Genomic DNA, 18675 nt, shown 5'->3' with positions numbered 1-18675 from the left:
TACTCAGAACTTATGAGCACTCATGAGTGTTGTAGCACCACTTTGTCCACCAACTTGGACCTCTACAAACCAACCCATGACAGTCTTGATTCATATCTACTTCCAACATATGACCGACTGTGGATGGTTTGAATAACTTAATCATTCAGGAAGAGCGACTTAGTTATTCTGGAAGTCAAAACATGCAAAGTGAAACACAAGAATAAATGAATCAAATATGGTATCAAACCCTATGAATATAAATAAACACTTTTATTTATCACCATACTGATTACTCATTATTCATTGTTTCGGTTTTATCAACTTTATACTTGAATTTAAAACAATAGTTGTCCCATGCTCCAAGCATGTACACTATGTTTTCTAAACACTAGTCATGCCATACACCAAGTATGCATACTATGTTTGTCTATGATCTTTACTTTGTAAAATAGATCAATTGAACATCACTCCAATGATCCTCTTTTCACAGTCCCAAATCCTTACTGCAAATGCAAGAATTCCAAATTCATGCCATTTACTGAAATCTGTTAGATTCTAAACTTATATGCATTGATCCTCTTAATGATTATGCACGAAGTCAGAAAGACTTGACAACAATCATTACAGAGCATTCCAAAGGAGATCAGCTCCTTGGAAACATCCTTCTTTCATTAAGTTTCCTAATCTTACACAGATTGAATAATTTCTAACTTTGAAACATTTCCATATTCCATTTTGACTATCACTTCTGAACAAGAGTTGCCTCCTTACAGATTATGTCAATATGGTCCTTCCAGAATTAACATTATACTTCCAACTGTCCTTGAGCAACCAATCTTTGGTAAACCTTAGATTGTCCTCGACAATTGCTTAATCATTTTAGTCATATCCAATTCTAGACCTTTTCCCTTCATAATGCCCCAGGCATTTGGAAAATTTTAGAAAGGATGAATATAGCACATGTAATCGATCCTATATCCGAAGCATATGGGACACGATTCATGATGTCTCACATAAAGACTAAACCAGTCTTTTGCTATAATATTTCCATTTCAATTTGCCAAGTTCTCAAAATTCAGATTATGAAAAGGGATGCCGTAATCATAATCGAATTTTAGAACGCAAATAATTTACCCATATATAGAATTTCCTTATGTTGAGCCATTCCAACATGAAATTCATATATATATCCTTGATTAAATACGATTAAAACTCAATCTAAGCTTTTAGACTTGAAATGAAGTATAATTTCCTCTCCCTTAATTATAGCAAAACAACTTTTTCAACCCCTGCAACCTCACGAATTGCAACTTTTGTTTTCTATAATTAACATTGCTAACTTGCAACCTTTGTCATAATTATCATGCTCCCACTAACATGATGATTATTAGCATAACACTTATGCTCCCACTAGCTTTGACATGTACTCATAAATCAGCTGACTTTCTTACCAAAGTTCAGATTTCTGATACTAGATTGTTTTGATAAAACTTTATCAAAATCATACACCTCTCTTAGATAGCTCACATGTGTGTCTAAACAATTTTAGAACTATGAAAAGGGATGCCGTAATCATAGTCTCAATTGTTTAGACCTTTGCCACTTCTCACAAGTCCATGTTAGTGTGCCGGTAAACCACACACGCTCCACTAACGACTTTGAGAATGCAAATATCACAATTGCTATCTAGCTAAAATCTACTTAGTGAAAGTGTTTCCTCACCATCATTTTCATGAATCTGAGAGAAACCTTATGACACTTAGATTTAATAGTGTATGTGTTCTTATCCATGTGAATTTGTCAAAACCATAATCACAAGACAAGGTTAGTGACAAATCCAAACTCATATTGATTAAACTTGTGCAATCTTAAATTCTTGCCATTTGGCAGCTCAGGTGCCTGCCATTGCTTCCAAGTAGTTGTGCAACCAATTGAGATCTCTCAGAACTCCTATGCAAAGCCAACTTGAATAGGCACAAAAATTTCAACACGATAGGTTATAAACCTCAAGTCGTGTGCCAGTGAAGGACTTTAGGTTTTATTCTTGATTAAGTCTTGAAACTTTAAAGAGCTTTAAGACTCCCACTGTCCTCTTGACATATAAGACTCCCTTGTCAAATATTCAAGAGATAGTGCGGATTCTTTATCAAGACTAACACTTTACACAATTGGCCTAAGTTGGTCTCTGTTTTATCCAAAACATCACAACTTACCAATTTCAAATGTACAAGAGTAGATAACCTTTTACTCTTACATTTGACTAGTGTTAACAAACCCTCTTTAAGATATGTCACTCAAGTTACAATCTTGGAGTATGACTCTAAGAATTGTTTTGGAACGAAGTATGACTCATCTTTTTTATTTAACCATTTCAACAATTCATGACTCCTCTTCTTAGTCATAAGAATGCACTAAGATGACTTTAGAGGACCAATTGTGATATGGTATCTTAATCATTAAGATGATCATAAACATGATACTAAAGTACTCTCCCATCTTTTCAGATTTGAGAAACTTTTATCTTTCTGCCATACTTTGATTCTTCTTATTCGTTCTGTCTCACATTGAAACTTCTCCAATGCTACAGACTTATACTTAAACTTATAAGTATAACCATATTTACTGAACTTAAGTAAATCATGACGAATAGTCTTCTTGATCTTTTGTGGTGGACTTGACCAGTGTACAAGAATGTGTACTCGATCCCTTAGTCCTTTCCTTATTCACATAAGGAATTAGTCTTAATTTTCCAAGCTGAAAGTTCTCATTCATCATACTGTACAACTTGCATGATTCCAAGTTTCGGTCCAATTGAACCTTGGGTGATGAGAATCTTTCCTTATTTGGTAATATTAGACACTACCACAACCGAAAGAATCAAATCCATTTTTCCAATATTGCTATCAATGGAATCTTATAAGCAACAACTTTTCACAAATGCCATTGTAAGGATACTTAAAATAAATAAAATCAAAACCTTTTTCTTTTATTTTAAAACTTTGCGGAAAAACTTATCCTTACAATCCATATGAAAACCTTGTTGTTATCTATTCTTAAGCAATATAAATATCATAACTCTTAAGTAATAGCCCAAAATTCTGATCACCGAACCATGCGATTGAAATCCACCTTCGCGATCAGAATCAGCATGTACTTAATAGAGTTAGACAATGGACTTTACCTGAAGTAGAGCCAAACTTATTGACTTTAACATCCTTAGGTAAATTTGGCAGCTTCGTAACCAATGCCCCTTCCTTTGGCAATAGTTACCTATGGGTCCTTGATAATGGGACTATCTCAGACTTCGCCTCTCTCTTTACCATTGGGTCAACCGAGTTGACTATGGCCGATCCCTTTCCATTGGGAAGAGAGAGCTTTACTGGATATCCAATGTCATCATTGTCAATGTCCATAGCGTTTTAGGAAGTTGATCTTAGCAAATAGATAAGATCATTAAGGGTCTTGTCTTAGTCTGTTTCATAGGATTCCCAAAAGAACTCACTATGTGACTTAGAAAGTAGTTGAGCCACCAACTTTCTCAAGACTTTGACACGCAACTCTCCCGGCTTGTCAATATGTGACTACATCTCCAAGATGTGATCACACCTAGACCTTGCCTTGCCAATAGGGCTTGAGTGACCTTAAACTTTTTAGGAACTTGTGGGTTAGGGAGAATAATTGGAGGAGGTGAAAGAAGTATGATATCCATGGGACATCATCTTCATTTAGGAAAGCTTGTTTCAAGAGATTTGGGAAGATCATAAATGTCTAGACCAGACATCTTTTTGGGAGATATTCAAGATAGTTGATTTAAAGTCCTTAATATGACACCCAATATGAAATATTAAGGCTAGGACCCAACAAACTATTTTATAACTTAGAAGAGGGATGCCGTAATCCAAGCTATAAAATATTTGAAGGTTGGTGAATGACGATTCACCAATTTCCACCATGAAAAATGAAATAATTTATTAGGTTTTAATTGGATTTGAAAGTCCTAGATCTTTGAGATTCATTGAACTGTTCAAAGGCATGTTTCAATCTCGAGTGTGCCCTTCAGGTTTTGTGACTGGGATGCCGAGGATCACAAAACAAGGTGTGAATAACCATGCAAATATACTTGGTACCCTTAATATTTACCCCTTAATCAGTGTGCCGGTTAACCACACACGCTCCACCGATACTATGATAAATATTAAGTTACCCTTTGCCTACCTTGTTAAGTCCAGGTTAGTGTGTCGGTTAACCACACACACTCCACTAACGACTTAAGCAAAGTGCAAAGTGTAATTTCATGGGTTAGCACCAAATTCACATTTTCCTAAGTAACTAAGATTGGGTATTAATAAGAGTTTAGTTACTTAGTATTTATCATTAATACTTTTAATGAAAGGAGAATTATAGTCCTTGTCCTACCCGTTCGGCTAACGACCCTCCACCAGTCAAGGAAGAGGTGGGTGAGAGTGGACACCCATTAAACTGCTATTTTATAGGCAGTAACCTTATACCCCCCTTATAGACCGGCTTCGTGAATGAGGCCTACTAATGGTAAGACTGACTTTACTCTTATACATATATATAAATATTATTAACTTATAATATTATAAAGTATAAGGGTTGAATTTTAACTTTTAAAATTCTAAGGGCTAACTTGGAATTAAAGTATTCATAAGTGAAAACTTTTCAAATTCCAAAACTTGAGGGCAAGTTTTGAAACTATTCAAAACTAATTAATTCCATAACTTATGAGTTTAAAGTAGTTTTAATTAAAAAAAAAAAAAAAAAAAAAAAACTCTTCAAGTTCCATAACTTGAGGACAATTTATGGAAGACTTTAAACTAATTAATAAAAAAAAATAACTTTTTTTATTGTAACTTATGGAACTAATTAAGGTTACACTTTTTTTTTTAATTTAATGAAGAGACTCTTGAACCTCCATAACTTGAGGACAAGTTATGGAGTCATAAAACCATTTAATTAGAACTAGACTCTTCATTTTGTAACCTTTGCCAACTTTTATGAGTTTTATGATTCTTAAATGTGACTTTTCATATAACTTGAGGACAAGTTACAAAAACACACTTTGGAATCAACTCTTAGATTAAAATGGATTGAAAACAACTATTTCACACAACTTTTCTATTAATCTAATAGCCTCATAAGAACAAGATAATTCAAATCATCAATCTTCAAGAAATTAGCATGAACATACAAACTAATACAAATCTTGAAATTATGACAATTATCTTAGAAATTGGATTAGCATGAACATTACCACATCAAAAACAAGTTTATAAGTCCAAAAACATCGTAGGGTAATGTTCCTAGTCCAATTCCAGCCAAAACAATCGAATATATGCATCCAACTCGATTTTTCAGCTACTTTTGCAAGTATAACAAGAAAACAAGCTTAGGCTCTGATACCACTGTTGGGTTATGAGCATTCTAACACTCCTAAGTGTACATGCAACCCTAAATACCTTGGATCTATGTTTTCTCTATTATACATACAATTATGAACATCCAAGGTATTATCCTAATCTAGCATACAAAATAATAAATATAACAAGATAGAATACATACCTCTTTGATGTAGAATGTCTTCATGAAGCTTGAGTGCCTAGTGCCCCAAGTGTGACACCTCAAATGGTTCACACAACACCAAATACACTTGGAATAACTTGAGAGAAACTTGAACACTCCTTGAAATCGTCTAGCCCTCACACTCACACATTAGTGCACGATTTCTTGAGCCATGGGATTCTTTTATATGGTGGCTATTAGGGTTACACCATGTAACTCATAACTTTACCCATTCCTTATGCTCCATGGATTTTAACCTCCATGGAGTATCCATGGGTCACCCTATGGACTTAGTCCAACATAAGGAATCTTGGATCACAAGCCCACATATATAAGAATGAATGATTTACACAATCAACCCATATATTTAATTAGTCTCCTTTTGATCACTTAATTAATTCCAAATTAATTCTTGATCAATACTAATTAAATAACCTTATTAATATATTAGAACTTATAATATATTAACCAACCTTAAGTGTTATTTCTCTCATTATAGTCTATCCAAATGCATGATGCCATGCAACCTAAATGGACCATGCCGGGTCGGGTCAAGTCTTACCAATTATAGTTTTGGACTTAGACATTAATCCAACAGAAATAGCTTCTAAAATGGCAACCTAGGTTCATACCTCCGAAGGAATAGCATAAAGCAGGATAGATAGGACTCTCTGGACCTCTTAAGGTCCAGATCTAAGAAGAATTCCACCTTGGGACCTCATATGCTTCGAATCGAAGCTAAAGAAGGCATAAGAAAACCCTAGATTCAAGTAGATCACCATATACACGAGTATGAGCATAGATTTATACCTCTAGCAGCCTCTTCTGATCAAATGGTAGAAGACCTGAGCTCCACAGTCTGCCTAGCTTGCCCTCCTTCCTTCTTTCTTGCAAAATCACACTAGAAATGAAGAAAATGGCTTCTTTTCTCACTCACAATGCTCTCAGGTTCTCTGGTTCTCTGGTGCTCTCAAGGGTGAAGGTGGCCACAAATAAGGGCCATAAGACCCCTTAAATAGGGCACAGGCCCGAGGATTTAGGGTTTTTGCCCACAGCGCGGACTCGTCGATTCAACTTGCCGACTCGTCGAGTCCCTCTTCTGACACAAACTAAAAAATTAAAATATTATACCTGGCATTCCAGAGGGGTAGGCCAGCACCCAGATATGCCTGATAGGATGTTATTTGTATGGTATGTGGTATGTTGGGGGAGCTCACTAAGCTTCGTGCTTACGGTTTACAGTTTTGGTTTCAGGTACTTCTTTTTCAAAAGGAACGGAGCCGGCAGGATCGCAACGCATCACACTATGATTTCCGCACTATAAGATCTCTGGGAGTTGTACTCTTATAATATTTTCTATGACATGTTTTGGTTAATTAACATACTGGTTTTTGATTATGAAATGAGTCGACACTATTAATGTTTCTTACTACTGGATTTTATAATCACATATTAAAAATGAAATTTTTGGTCATGAATTTTGGGATGTTACACACTGTGTTCTCCTTTTTCATGTTTTGAACCCACATCTCGAGTATTAATTTACTCAAACCTCCACAGTAGGTCATACTCTTAGAAGTAAGTAAGTGATTGAATATTTTCATAGGGTATTGGTAGATTGTCCATAGTGAGTGGACATATCATAGAGATTGTGACTAATACTCATGAGTACTTAGATGGAGATTTAGGTATTGGAACAACTCGCACTTAGAGATTACTTCATGGATCAAGTCACGAGTAATTCTAAGATGATAATATCTCTTATTCTTCAAACCAATATACATATGAGGTATTTCTTTACAAGTCTATTGTGCATTGGTCAGCTCCAACATTGTTCATAACTGGCAGTAATAAAGGATATGTCCATGTACAATATGACGAGTAGACAAAAACTATATAGTTAAAATTTATTTGTTCCTTTTACCTAGGGATGTAAAAAATCCTTGTGGGACCCCGACTCCGTGGGACCTCATTTTCGTACGGGAGTATTTTTACAAATTTTTTCAGGTTGGGGGATAGGATCGGGGTGGGTTTTACCCCCTTTTAGTTTTCGGGGGCAATGGTGGGGCGGGGAGTTCTTTCTCGAATACCATGTGGGGGACCTGAAATAATTACTTAGTATTTAACTATTTTATTTATCAAAATAAATATTGAACTTGAAATAGTCATTATGTAATATATATATATATATATATATATATATATATATATATATATATATATATATATATATACATACATATATGTTTTATTTTTGAATAATTAGTGTAATATGTAAAGCTAAACAAAATAAATGAGTTAAAAATATTGTAAATAAGGTTAAACGGGGAATTTCGGGCCAAACGTCGTTAACGACGGATTCGGGGGAAATGGGGAAACGAGGTCGTGATCGGGGTGGTCTTCAAATTTCGGGGTGGGAGCGGGTGGGAAAATGGAGGAATTCAGGGTAGGGATCAAGGTCGAGGGAAACAAATAATTTCGGGGGTCGGGGCAGCTATTTCCGCCCTTATTTGATCCCGTTGACATCCTTAGTTCTGCCTTAATAAGAGAAGCAATATATATGCGGCCCTCATTGATTTGGTGTTGAGATCCAAATTCTTGGTCGAGCTCTGACTGAAATTGATTTGTTCAATTTAGTAGTCTGATGTGGTCATCACAAATCTTTATCGAGAAACATAATCTTGAACACTATGATTGACCCTTATCCATGTATCAGGTTCATATGATATCTTGTAGAACAAATAATTATTAGGTCACTTATCTAAGGTTTGAATCTTCATTAGATTAGAGTCAGTAGTTGTATTGGATGGCTAACTCTCTATGAGTTTTTGGAGAACTATTAGACCACATAAATTTGATGACTTCTCTAAGTCCAAGTGGGAGACTATTGGAAAGAATATTCAAGGTTCTTAATTATTGGTAATACTTTTAATAATAACAAGGTCTTTTTGGTTTCTCTCATGAGCCATTTGAGGAATTAAAAAAAGGAATTAAGGTGGAAATTAGTTTATTTATTTTTCATGGCCTAATAAATTAACTAGAAACTATTTTTGAGTTAATTGAGAAATTAATTAATGCAAGGGGTTGGATATTAATTAATTAAAATTTAGTTAATTGGAATATTCTAGAAACCCTAAAGGATACGGAGTTGGACGAAATTAGGCTAATCCCACATGGAATTGGAGTTGCTTTGGGGCTAAGCAACTATAGCCTATAAACAGGATGAGAAGGATTAAACTCTTTTTCTCATTGCTTGGCTTGAAATTTTGCCACTCTATTTTCTTCTTCTCCTTGGAAGAATTTCTTAACCCTCTTTATGGTTTGTAGAATTTGACCCTTCTAGTTTTCTTTTGATTCTATCTTTGTTATTCTTAGGTGTGAACCATTAGAGGGATTCTACTTTGGATCCTCCCCATCCAAACAAGGTGGCAAGGATGAGATTGCAAGCCAGAAAGTTTCTAGCTAGAAAAGAGGTGTGTTATTCTATCTATTTTAGTTTTTGCATTAATAGATTGAAACCTAGATCGTTATAGGTTTCATGTGCACATAGGAATTTTGTTTAAGTCTTCCAGTGTTATATTCATGTGTATAGAATGCCCTATAACCCAACAATTAATCCATAGGAATAATTCATGTGTAATTGACTTGTACTTTGAGATATAGTATTTGAATTTCATAAATTGATTGATATGATGAGATTAAGTTCATGTCTAAATGAATTAAGACATATAAGGAATAACTTGTTGGGTATAACTAAATTGTAAAGCATGAAGTTTGTTATATATATATATATATATATATATATATATATATATATGTGTGTGTGTGTGTGTGTGTGTGTGTGTGTGTTAGAATTTGACCATGTTCAGTGAGATATACTTTAAATTGTAATATTCAAGAATCATGTATTTTGACAGCTATGGGATCAAGGCCATTTATGCGATTATGGGAACTAGAACTTCCTATACGTAAGATTTCAGAAGGTGTGTATTTATGTACTTCCCTCCTTAATGTTGATGCTAATTGTATTGATTCATTAGTTTATTAAAATGTGCATACACATATCATTATGATGGGAGAATAATTATGATTTTGGTGAATCTAAATAAAAAGAGCCATTTGCGATATTATGGTGATTTTAAATGACAAGAGTCGCCAGTAAGTGATTATGGTAAGTCTAAATGATAAGAACCATTAGTAGATCATTGGTGAGTCTCAATGTCAAGAACTACAAATATCTAGCTATTAATTATAATGAAAGGCTTATTGAAGTGGTTATTATATTGATACTGAATCATCTTATGATGCATTTTTTTCATATATTGTTTATGACTTAATGATACTAATTAAGCTCTTATGGCATATAATTCGTTTGTTGAAATGCCTTTTGATGACCTAACATGTAACGTCCCAAGTTTCCAGAATAAAATTTTCAATTTTAAAAGAGAAAAAACACCCATTTTTATAAAGTTACATTCAAGTCAACCAATTGTTCACAAACCATAATTCAAAATCAGAGTTATAAGGAAGACAATACGGAATCTCGAATCATAAAACTGTTGATGTATGTGTACAGTCCCACCTTTGCAATCCAATAAGTACCTGAAAAGCATTTAATCCACAACTGTAAGCGCAAAGCTTAGTGAGTTCCCCAAAATATCACATACAACACATCGTAAATAAACAGGTATGGGTTATCAGCAACCCTGGGGTCTACCAGCAGTCCCAATGGGATAACAACACATCGTGTGGGCTAACAGTATGCCCTATGGGCTAACAGCATGCCCTATGGGCTAACAGTATGCCCTACGGGTTATCAGCAACCCTGGGGACTATCAGTAGTCCAGCGGGCTAACAATACGCCATGAAGCTATAAGTAGCTCAGTAACATATAACAACAATCAGTAAATAAGACTCAGTTAGTCTAGCATGCACACCACTACGACATAGGCAATGTAGTTAGAAGACTCACCTGAATGAAGAGCTGAAATCCACTACTCAAAGTCCCATAGTATTAGCTGCACGAACCTCCTAAACCAATCATAAGCTAAACCTCAGAATATAGCTCAACACCTCTCAAAGTTTGACCAAAGTCAAACTGGTCGAAAAGTCAAGGGTCAATGGTCAAAGTCAACCCCAGTTGACCTCCACGGCGTGGCCACCCATAGGCTACGTCGTGGAAACTATACGAAAAAACAGTCACGGTGACATTAGTCTCCACGTCGTGGCAACCAGACTGACATATTGAGGGAACTGGGCTCTAAGAGCTTAATGAATTAAGCTCTTAACCCTTAACCCCATGAACCACAAATCTCATATATGAACCTACCCAAGGTCTAGATGACTAAATTTTCCAACTTTATCCATTAAGACATCCCAATAAGCCAAGATCTGAAATCCTAAGCTCTTAATGCTTGCACCAAAAGCATGGACACCCAACTACGTCATACAAGCCCTCATCTAACCACCACTATGGTCCAGAAACTAAATAAGCCTCACAAAGGTTCTGGAGTTCACTCAAACTCTAAGAACAAGAAGGTATGGACCAAAAGCTCATAAAATGACCTAGCACTAGATATGGAGATCTAATGAGCATGGTGAAGACTCTATACCTCCAAAAGTCCATAAATGTGATGAAGATGCAAGATCTAAGCTGGAACCAAGCACACAAGCACCAAAATGGACTCCTTCTTCCTTCATCCTTCACAAAAGTTGCTTCACGCACTCAAAACACACATATGGAGTTTAGGGTTTGGAGGGGATTCGATCTAAGAGGGTGGAGGCTGCCAAATGAGGCAACCCTAGGAGTTAGTGCCTTTAAATAGGGCACCAAACCCGAAATCGTGGCCAACACATTGCCACGTCGTGGTCCATCAAAAATGTGCGTTCCTCAACTGAAGATGCCATGTCGTGGTTCCTCCATCACCACGACGTGGCCAGGCCAAAACCCTAAAAATATAGATTTAAGAGATTTTAACTCAAAAGAAGCATATCTGAAAATCGGATGTTACATAGAGAACTTGACAGGGTTAAGGCTGTAGTGGAAAGATAAAAGATTTAAATTAGTTCTATACTTTTCATTTTGGTAAAAATATTATAATACCATGCTTGGATTGTACTTAATGTTGTTCTATTTTGATAACTAGTTGTATATTGTCAAGTTAATGTTAAAGTACACCTTGTTCTTTTGATATATAAAAGAAATGAAATTTGTGGGTATATTTTATATTAATTTGTCGGGCGTTACATGAAAAATCCTTGGATTGGTAATATCCCATTCACAGTGAAGTATACTCGACTTTATCTTCTAGAAACATACAAATGGTGCTTTATTAATAATATATGGGATGGTAACGAGTGGAGATATGAATGGAGACACGCCATCACAGAACAAGCCAAGCCAAGTTCAATGAATTTTTGGTTGATGTTCATGAATTTCATTCTACGAATAGTCGTGAATATTGGATTTAGGATGCGGGTGGTGATGTTAATTTCACAGTAAGTGAATCTAAAAAGATTATTGATCATAATGTGCTTCCATTTGTTCTGATGGCTACTAAATGGAACTCGTTTGTACTTATAAAAGTTAACATATTTTATTGGAGGGTCTGGTTTAATAGGCCTCTGATACATGACAGTTTAGCTTTGAGAGGTATTAATGTGCCTTCGATTCTTTGTCCAATTTGTGGTTTACTTACTTTCTTGTGAGGTGGTTTCAACCTTGTGGAAGTATATTCGGAAGTGGGGATTTACCTAGTATGTCTTGTGCTAGTGTGCACGAGGTTGTCGAATCGATTGATACGACTCATCTTTTGTGTTCTAGACAATCGATTTTGGAATCTATCATTATGACAATGTGGTGATTGATTTGGAAGTACACAAATGGTATTGTTTTTCGGAAAGCTTCAATTAGAAATGTCTATTTAGTAATTATGATTATCAGTTATTATCTAACGTAGTATGTGAATAGGAATAGAAAACTGAACGGCGAGTGTGAAGATTGGTTAGAAAACATGCTTATATCTATTCGGTTGTAATCCTTTCAGTTTTTTTGTTAGCTATTTGCTAACTTTTAGTAGAAATCTTTAAGTTGTTAAAAAATATATAAATATTTTTGTTAAATGCTACTTGAGGTTGCATTTGGAGCTTTTATTTATAATAAAAGAGCTAAAAGCTTATGCTACAAATCACAACTTTTTCTTTTTCTCAAGTTGTTTCTTAAAAACTAAAGCTTGAAAGCTCTCAAAAACCCAGTGTCAAACACACCAAAATAAAATCGAAATTTGACTCTTAAATAACATCTTTAAAAGTATTATACCAAAGAATACAATTATACAACTTCTAAAATTAGACAAATGTATTAATTATTTCCCCTTTCTAAACAAAAAAACATCCTTAAATTCTATTATTTTTTTTCACCAAAATCTTTGTACGGGAACTTGTTGCATCAATTTATTTAAAGTTCAATAAATAAGCTATTGCAGAATGAAGACACATATAGTGAGAAGAGTACCAAAGACATTGAATTTCCATTTAACTTTTTCTTTTAAAATATAAATAAAAATTGGCAAATCTAGGAAAACAAACACACCAACGCAGAAGGTGTAAAACCAGTAACTTTTCAAGGTTATCATCTCATCGTATTTATATATAGATGCATGTAGGGATCAATCTATGTGTGTGAGGCCAGAGATACACTTCTCTTCTCAGTTCTCACCAATCACAACACCCCCCACACCAACTTTCTCTCTCCTTCAGTGAGATTTGTCACCATTTTTGTTGGATTTTGTTCCTGAAACCACTGAATCCTGTGGTTGCGTATGGTTCACTAATCTGTCCCAAAAAGATAGGAAATTCTCCACATTACACGAGGTACTTAACTTACTCCTCCTCTGTTCTTGCTCTGTTTTTCTATGTTTTAGGGTTCTTGCCCAGATCTTTCTTGAAATGGAACTATAACGAATTTGACAAAAACCCAAATCTAATTTGATTGAAAGTTTACAGATTTGTGTTCTAGATCTGATTTCGAAAGATGGGTTCACTTCATTTTCTCCTCTAATTGCATAAAATCTTGAGGAATTTGTCATTTATGTGAAGTTCATTACTAACTGATATCGATCTTGAAAGAAAAAAAAAAGCAAAAAACTTTTGACTTCAATTCATGATTTCCAGCTGAAATTTGACTACGTCGTAGTGGGATTTGTTTGGAATTATGTACTTTTACTTCATACTTGATTAATCTTCAAGATCCACTTTTTTTTTAAGAAAATAAAGTAGCAATCGATTGAATGCGATGGTGATCAAAGAATCACACCAAAAGATGAAATAACTTCAATCAAGATAGCCCCTACCCCTACCCCTACCCCCACCCCCACTCCATGATAATAGCTTTCTTCAATGGTAGGTGAGGAACCTGAGATGTCCATTTCTTATGTAACACTCTAATCTTTGTTCGATCTCATGGGCACAAACACATATGTCCCTACTTGACTTTCTTCTTTTTTTTTTCCTAAATTTGGGCCCAAATTTCATGTGAGTTGTTGTTCATAAAGTTATTCTGACATGGACATTTGTTAACCAAAAAGTCGGTAGTAATGAGTAATCGCCATTTGCCACCAGATCTTGATTTTTTTTCTTTTAATTACTTTTTTGCCATCAGATCTGCACTTATTTCTTGACTTCACTATGCTGTTTATATTTCGAGTATTTATGTACCCATGAGCTAGATCTGTCCTTCACCACATGAAACTAAGTTTCCATATTTAGTAACCTCGGTGATCTACAAACCTGTCTTGCTTATTTTTACCATTTTTGATCCAAAATCTTTGTTTAGATCACGTATGTCTAATTTTAAGCATAAAACACTACTAACATTTGTGGGTTTTTCTTGTATCATAATAAAGTTAGGATCTTGAATTGTATATAAAGAAAACCAAGGACTTCACATACGATAGTCAAACGCTTATCTTTGACCATATCTGATCCACCTTTGACTTGATTTTGTGAACAGGTAATAGGTGTGAAAGATATCTTAGAAGAAGGGAAAAATGAAGCTAAAAGATGATAAGCCCTTTAGGCCAAATGATAAAAGTTCAAGGGTTGTACCAATGGGGATAATGTTTGTTGTATTGTGTGGATTTTCATTCTATCTTGGTGGGATCTTTTGTTCTGAAAAGAACTCGTTTGTCACTGAAGAAGTTGTGAAATCGGTTGAATCTCCCAAAAAGACTGTTTCTACTCCAATTCAAGTGAAATCGGTTTCGTTTTCTCAATGTAGTGCTGATTTACAAGACTACACACCTTGCACGGATCCTAAGGTATGGTGTTACTTTAGTTTTATGTCACTTTTTGTGTTTATATTCATTTAGACAATGTTTATCGGATCAAGAAAATCGGTAAATTAGTTGGATCTAATAAAAAACAAGTGATTTTGAATTTTGATACTTATAAATCTTTGTGTCTTTTCATTATGCATTTAAAAAAAAATTAAATGCAAGAAATAACAATGTATTTTTATAGATTTGTTTGTAGCATCGTATTCTTGATTCTGTCCTAGTTCTATGTAGTACTTTGAAAAATCTATTCAATTATTACAATATCATCTAAATACAAAGCAATGATCATTGTTATAAAATCCTAATAAGAAAAAAAAATCGAATGTACAATGTTATAAATGATTAGAAGAAAAAAATTAATAGATTGAATAATGAAATAAAAGTATGATGCTACAACTATAATACACAAACAAATAAAAATATATTGATATTTTCTTAAACTTAACCCTTTAATTAATGTTTACTTATTTGAATCATTGAATCAATTTCAAAAGGGAAATTCAAGTACTTATTAGTGATTTGAAGTTAACTTGATTGTGTGTTATGGTTTTGGTGAACAGAGATGGAATAAATACGGACGTCACAGGCTTACATTCATGGAGCGACACTGTCCACCAGCTTTCGACAGGAAAGAGTGCCTTGTGCCACCACCCGATGGCTACAAGGAGCCCATAAGATGGCCGAAGAGCAAAAACGAATGTTGGTACAGGTAAAGATTCAATCTTTAGCAATCTTTATAGTCTTTCTCCGTTGAACTTTGATCAAAAAGTAATCAATTTTCACAATTTGTCATCAATTTAGGAACGTCCCATATGATTGGATCAACAAACAGAAGTCTAACCAGCATTGGTTAAGGAAAGAGGGGGAGAAATTCTATTTCCCTGGAGGTGGTACTATGTTCCCTAATGGCGTCAGTGCTTATGTTGATCTGATGCAAAACCTAATTCCCGGAATGAAAGACGGGACTGTTCGTACTGCCATTGATACCGGTTGTGGGGTGAGTTTTCCAAGCTTCGAAATGTTGATCAGATTTCAGAAATCTTGGATTTCAACGTGTTTTGATACTCAAATCTTGAAACTTTGTTGAACTTTGATCTGCAGGTTGCTAGTTGGGGAGGTGACTTGCTCGATCGTGGAATTCTTACAATCTCTCTTGCTCCTAGAGACAACCACGAGGCCCAAGTCCAGTTCGCTCTAGAACGTGGTATTCCCGCCATTCTTGGAATCATATCGACTCAACGTCTTCCATTCCCTTCAAATTCATTCGATATGGCTCATTGCTCTAGATGCCTGATCCCATGGGCGGAATTCGGTACTTTCTCAATCTTGCTTGATTTCATTAAAAGTTTACATAATGCCTACCGACTGTTTGATAAAACGCCTCAATGAAACTTTTTCAGGTGGAATTTACCTTCTTGAAGTAAACCGGATCCTCCGTCCGGGCGGTTTCTGGGTCCTATCCGGCCCGCCCGTGAACTACGAAAACCGATGGAGAGGATGGAACACAACAGTCGAAGATCAAAAATCCGATTATGACAAATTAACCGAGCTTCTAACTTCAATGTGCTTCAAATTATACAACAAGAAAGACGATATAGCCGTGTGGCAAAAATCATCCGACAATAATTGCTACAAAAAACTCGATACACCCGACAACTACCCACCAAAATGTGATGATGGAACCGAGCCCGATTCCGGATGGTATACCCCATTGAGACCATGTGTTGTTGTCCCCGACCCGAAAAAGTCAAAATTGAGCTTGAAATCGATTGCAAAATGGCCCGAAAGATTACACGTGGCACCCGAACGTGTTTCGGATGTTCGTGGTGGAAGTGATGGGGCTTTTAAGCATGATGATAGCAAGTGGAAGAGTAGGGTGAAGCATTACAAGAAGTTGCTTCCGGCCCTTGGAACAAATAAGATCCGAAATGTTATGGATATGAATACGGTTTATGGTGGTTTTGCTGCGGCTTTGATCGAGGATCCACTTTGGGTTATGAATGTTGTGTCTTCATATGCTCCGAATACACTTCCCGTGGTGTTTGATCGTGGTCTCGTTGGAACTTTCCAAGATTGGTAAGTGGAAACACTGATAAATCTTGTGTGGTTTTTATATGAATGTGTTTGTTTGTGTTGGTGTTTCATATCTGCTGGACACAGTTTCATCTGTCTTTCTCTCTCCTCAAGCCCTTTTTTCGAAAAGAAAATCTAGGGCTTCACATATCTAACAATTTGTTGTTTTGTTAGGTGTGAGGCGTTCTCAACATATCCTCGAACGTACGATCTCCTTCATGTCGACGGCCTCTTTACAACCGAAAGCCATAGGTAAAACTTTTGTAGTTCGACTTATCTTTATCTAGATTCCAAAATCAGATAAGGGTTTAAGGGTTCAAGTCTTAGCGACTACATTGTGAAAGTTACAATTCCAATGTGGATTTGGCTTTTTGTCAATATTGGGCTCTTATACCTAATTTCCATTTTACATGATGCTATTAACGCTGACTGTGTGGATCAGCTCAGGGGTTGTTGGGTTCTAACATTTGAGTTTTACTTTTTTTTTTCGCGTAGGTGTGAGATGAAACATGTGTTATTGGAAATGGACCGGATCTTGAGACCAAATGGGTATGCAATCATTAGGGAATCAAGCTACTTTGTAGACGCCATTGCCACAATAGCAAAAGGAATGAAATGGGGTTGTCATAAAGAATCCACCGAGTACGATATAGAGACCGAAAAAGTTTTGATTTGCCAAAAAAAACTTTGGTACTCAAAGCAAAGTTCTTAGTTATTTTTGCGTCAAAGCACGGGGCATACTTATAACAAATGTAAGTTTTTTATTTTTATTGGACACGTATAATCTTTTGATGAAAATCAAGAGAAACAAATTTAGTTGCATAATAGTTTTGTTGTAGTAATATTTTTAATTTATTTGATTTTATTATTTTTGTACCGGGAAAACTTTCTTTTCGTTGTATTTGTTAAAGATGGTGGAGCAATTGTAAGCTCGTATTTGTATCAAGTGATGTACAACTTTTATAGAATGAAGTACAAGTCATAATTGCACAATTTACAACTCTTGTAGCATGAGATGGTTGTTTGGTTCTTGTGGAGCATTTTTTATTACCATTATCTGCCCATATTTTATTTAAAATAACGTACAATTAGTATTTTTATTTAAAATAACGTACAATTAGTATTTTTCAAAGGGAAAACTGACACTAGCATTGGTAAAATCCTTAATTTTATCACATACAAGTAATGCCAAATAATATCTTTTTTACTAAAATTTATTATTATTAGTTCACCTGCCATGGAATTAAATGCAACAAATGGGTAAAACTGTTATTTTATTTAATAAAATTAATGGTAATTAATGTTTTCTTAATCTGTATGTTTTTTCTCTTATAATTTTGAAACGGAGAGAATAGTATATAGGCCATGAGACCAACTTGTGGCCATATGGAAGTAGGGATGTCAACGAAGACAAACGGAACCAAGAGTGCATCCGAAATTAATATATGTAAATATATGTGTAATTTATTAACGGGGTCCCCATGGGGGTTTCGGGACGGGATTGTCTACCCCCACTCCCGCCCCCGAAATTAAAAAAGGGCGTTAACCATTCCCCTGCCCTCGTCCCCGCCCTCGATTTTTTTAAAACAATTCCCCCAATCGGGACGGAGGCCCCACTTAAGTTTTGGTTTTGTGCTCATTTGGTCACTTAACTCTTTTAAAGTTTTAAAAGGTCATCAAACTTTTGGTTTTGAGCTCATTT

General features: G+C 35.3%; 1 protein-coding gene across 3 annotated transcripts; it reads left to right on the top strand.

The window, feature by feature from the left end:
• Positions 1–13176: 13176 nt before the first annotated feature.
• On the top strand, positions 13177–17966 carry LOC145110792 (putative methyltransferase PMT21). Of its 3 annotated transcripts, none has more exons than XM_079047105.1 (8): positions 13177–13437; positions 14576–14882; positions 15461–15609; positions 15702–15897; positions 16002–16212; positions 16301–16976; positions 17148–17225; positions 17469–17966. In XM_079047105.1, the coding sequence occupies exons 2-8, from the start codon at positions 14613–14615 to the stop codon at positions 17683–17685; spliced, it is 1797 nt and encodes a 598-aa protein (XP_078903231.1). In that variant the 5' UTR covers positions 13177–13437; positions 14576–14612; the 3' UTR covers positions 17686–17966. The 3 variants fall into 3 exon arrangements, with proteins under 3 accessions (XP_078903231.1, XP_078903233.1, XP_078903232.1); XM_079047107.1 differs by lacking the exon at positions 13177–13437 and adding an exon at positions 14211–14339; XM_079047106.1 differs by lacking the exon at positions 13177–13437 and adding an exon at positions 14288–14403.
• The last annotated feature ends 709 nt before the right edge of the window (positions 17967–18675 follow it).

Source organism: Lactuca virosa, chromosome 5 (genome assembly GCF_052849685.1).
Source record: "Lactuca virosa cultivar CGN04683 chromosome 5, Lactuca_virosa_CGN04683_v6, whole genome shotgun sequence".
NCBI lineage: Eukaryota > Viridiplantae > Streptophyta > Magnoliopsida > Asterales > Asteraceae > Lactuca > Lactuca virosa.
Note: the sequence above shows the minus strand (reverse complement) of the source record. Positions and strands in the feature narration are given on the sequence as shown.

Bases quoted from the DNA above. Each gene is read 5' to 3' on its own strand.
- LOC145110792 (XM_079047105.1), top strand. From the start codon at position 14,613: ATGAAGCTAAAAGATGATAAGCCCTTTAGGCCAAATGATAAAAGTTCA. The intron at 16,977-17,147 runs GTAAGTGGAAAC...TTGTTTTGTTAG, and splicing joins GTTGGAACTTTCCAAGATTG to GTGTGAGGCGTTCTCAACAT. The intron at 17,226-17,468 runs GTAAAACTTTTG...TTTTTCGCGTAG, and splicing joins TTTACAACCGAAAGCCATAG to GTGTGAGATGAAACATGTGT.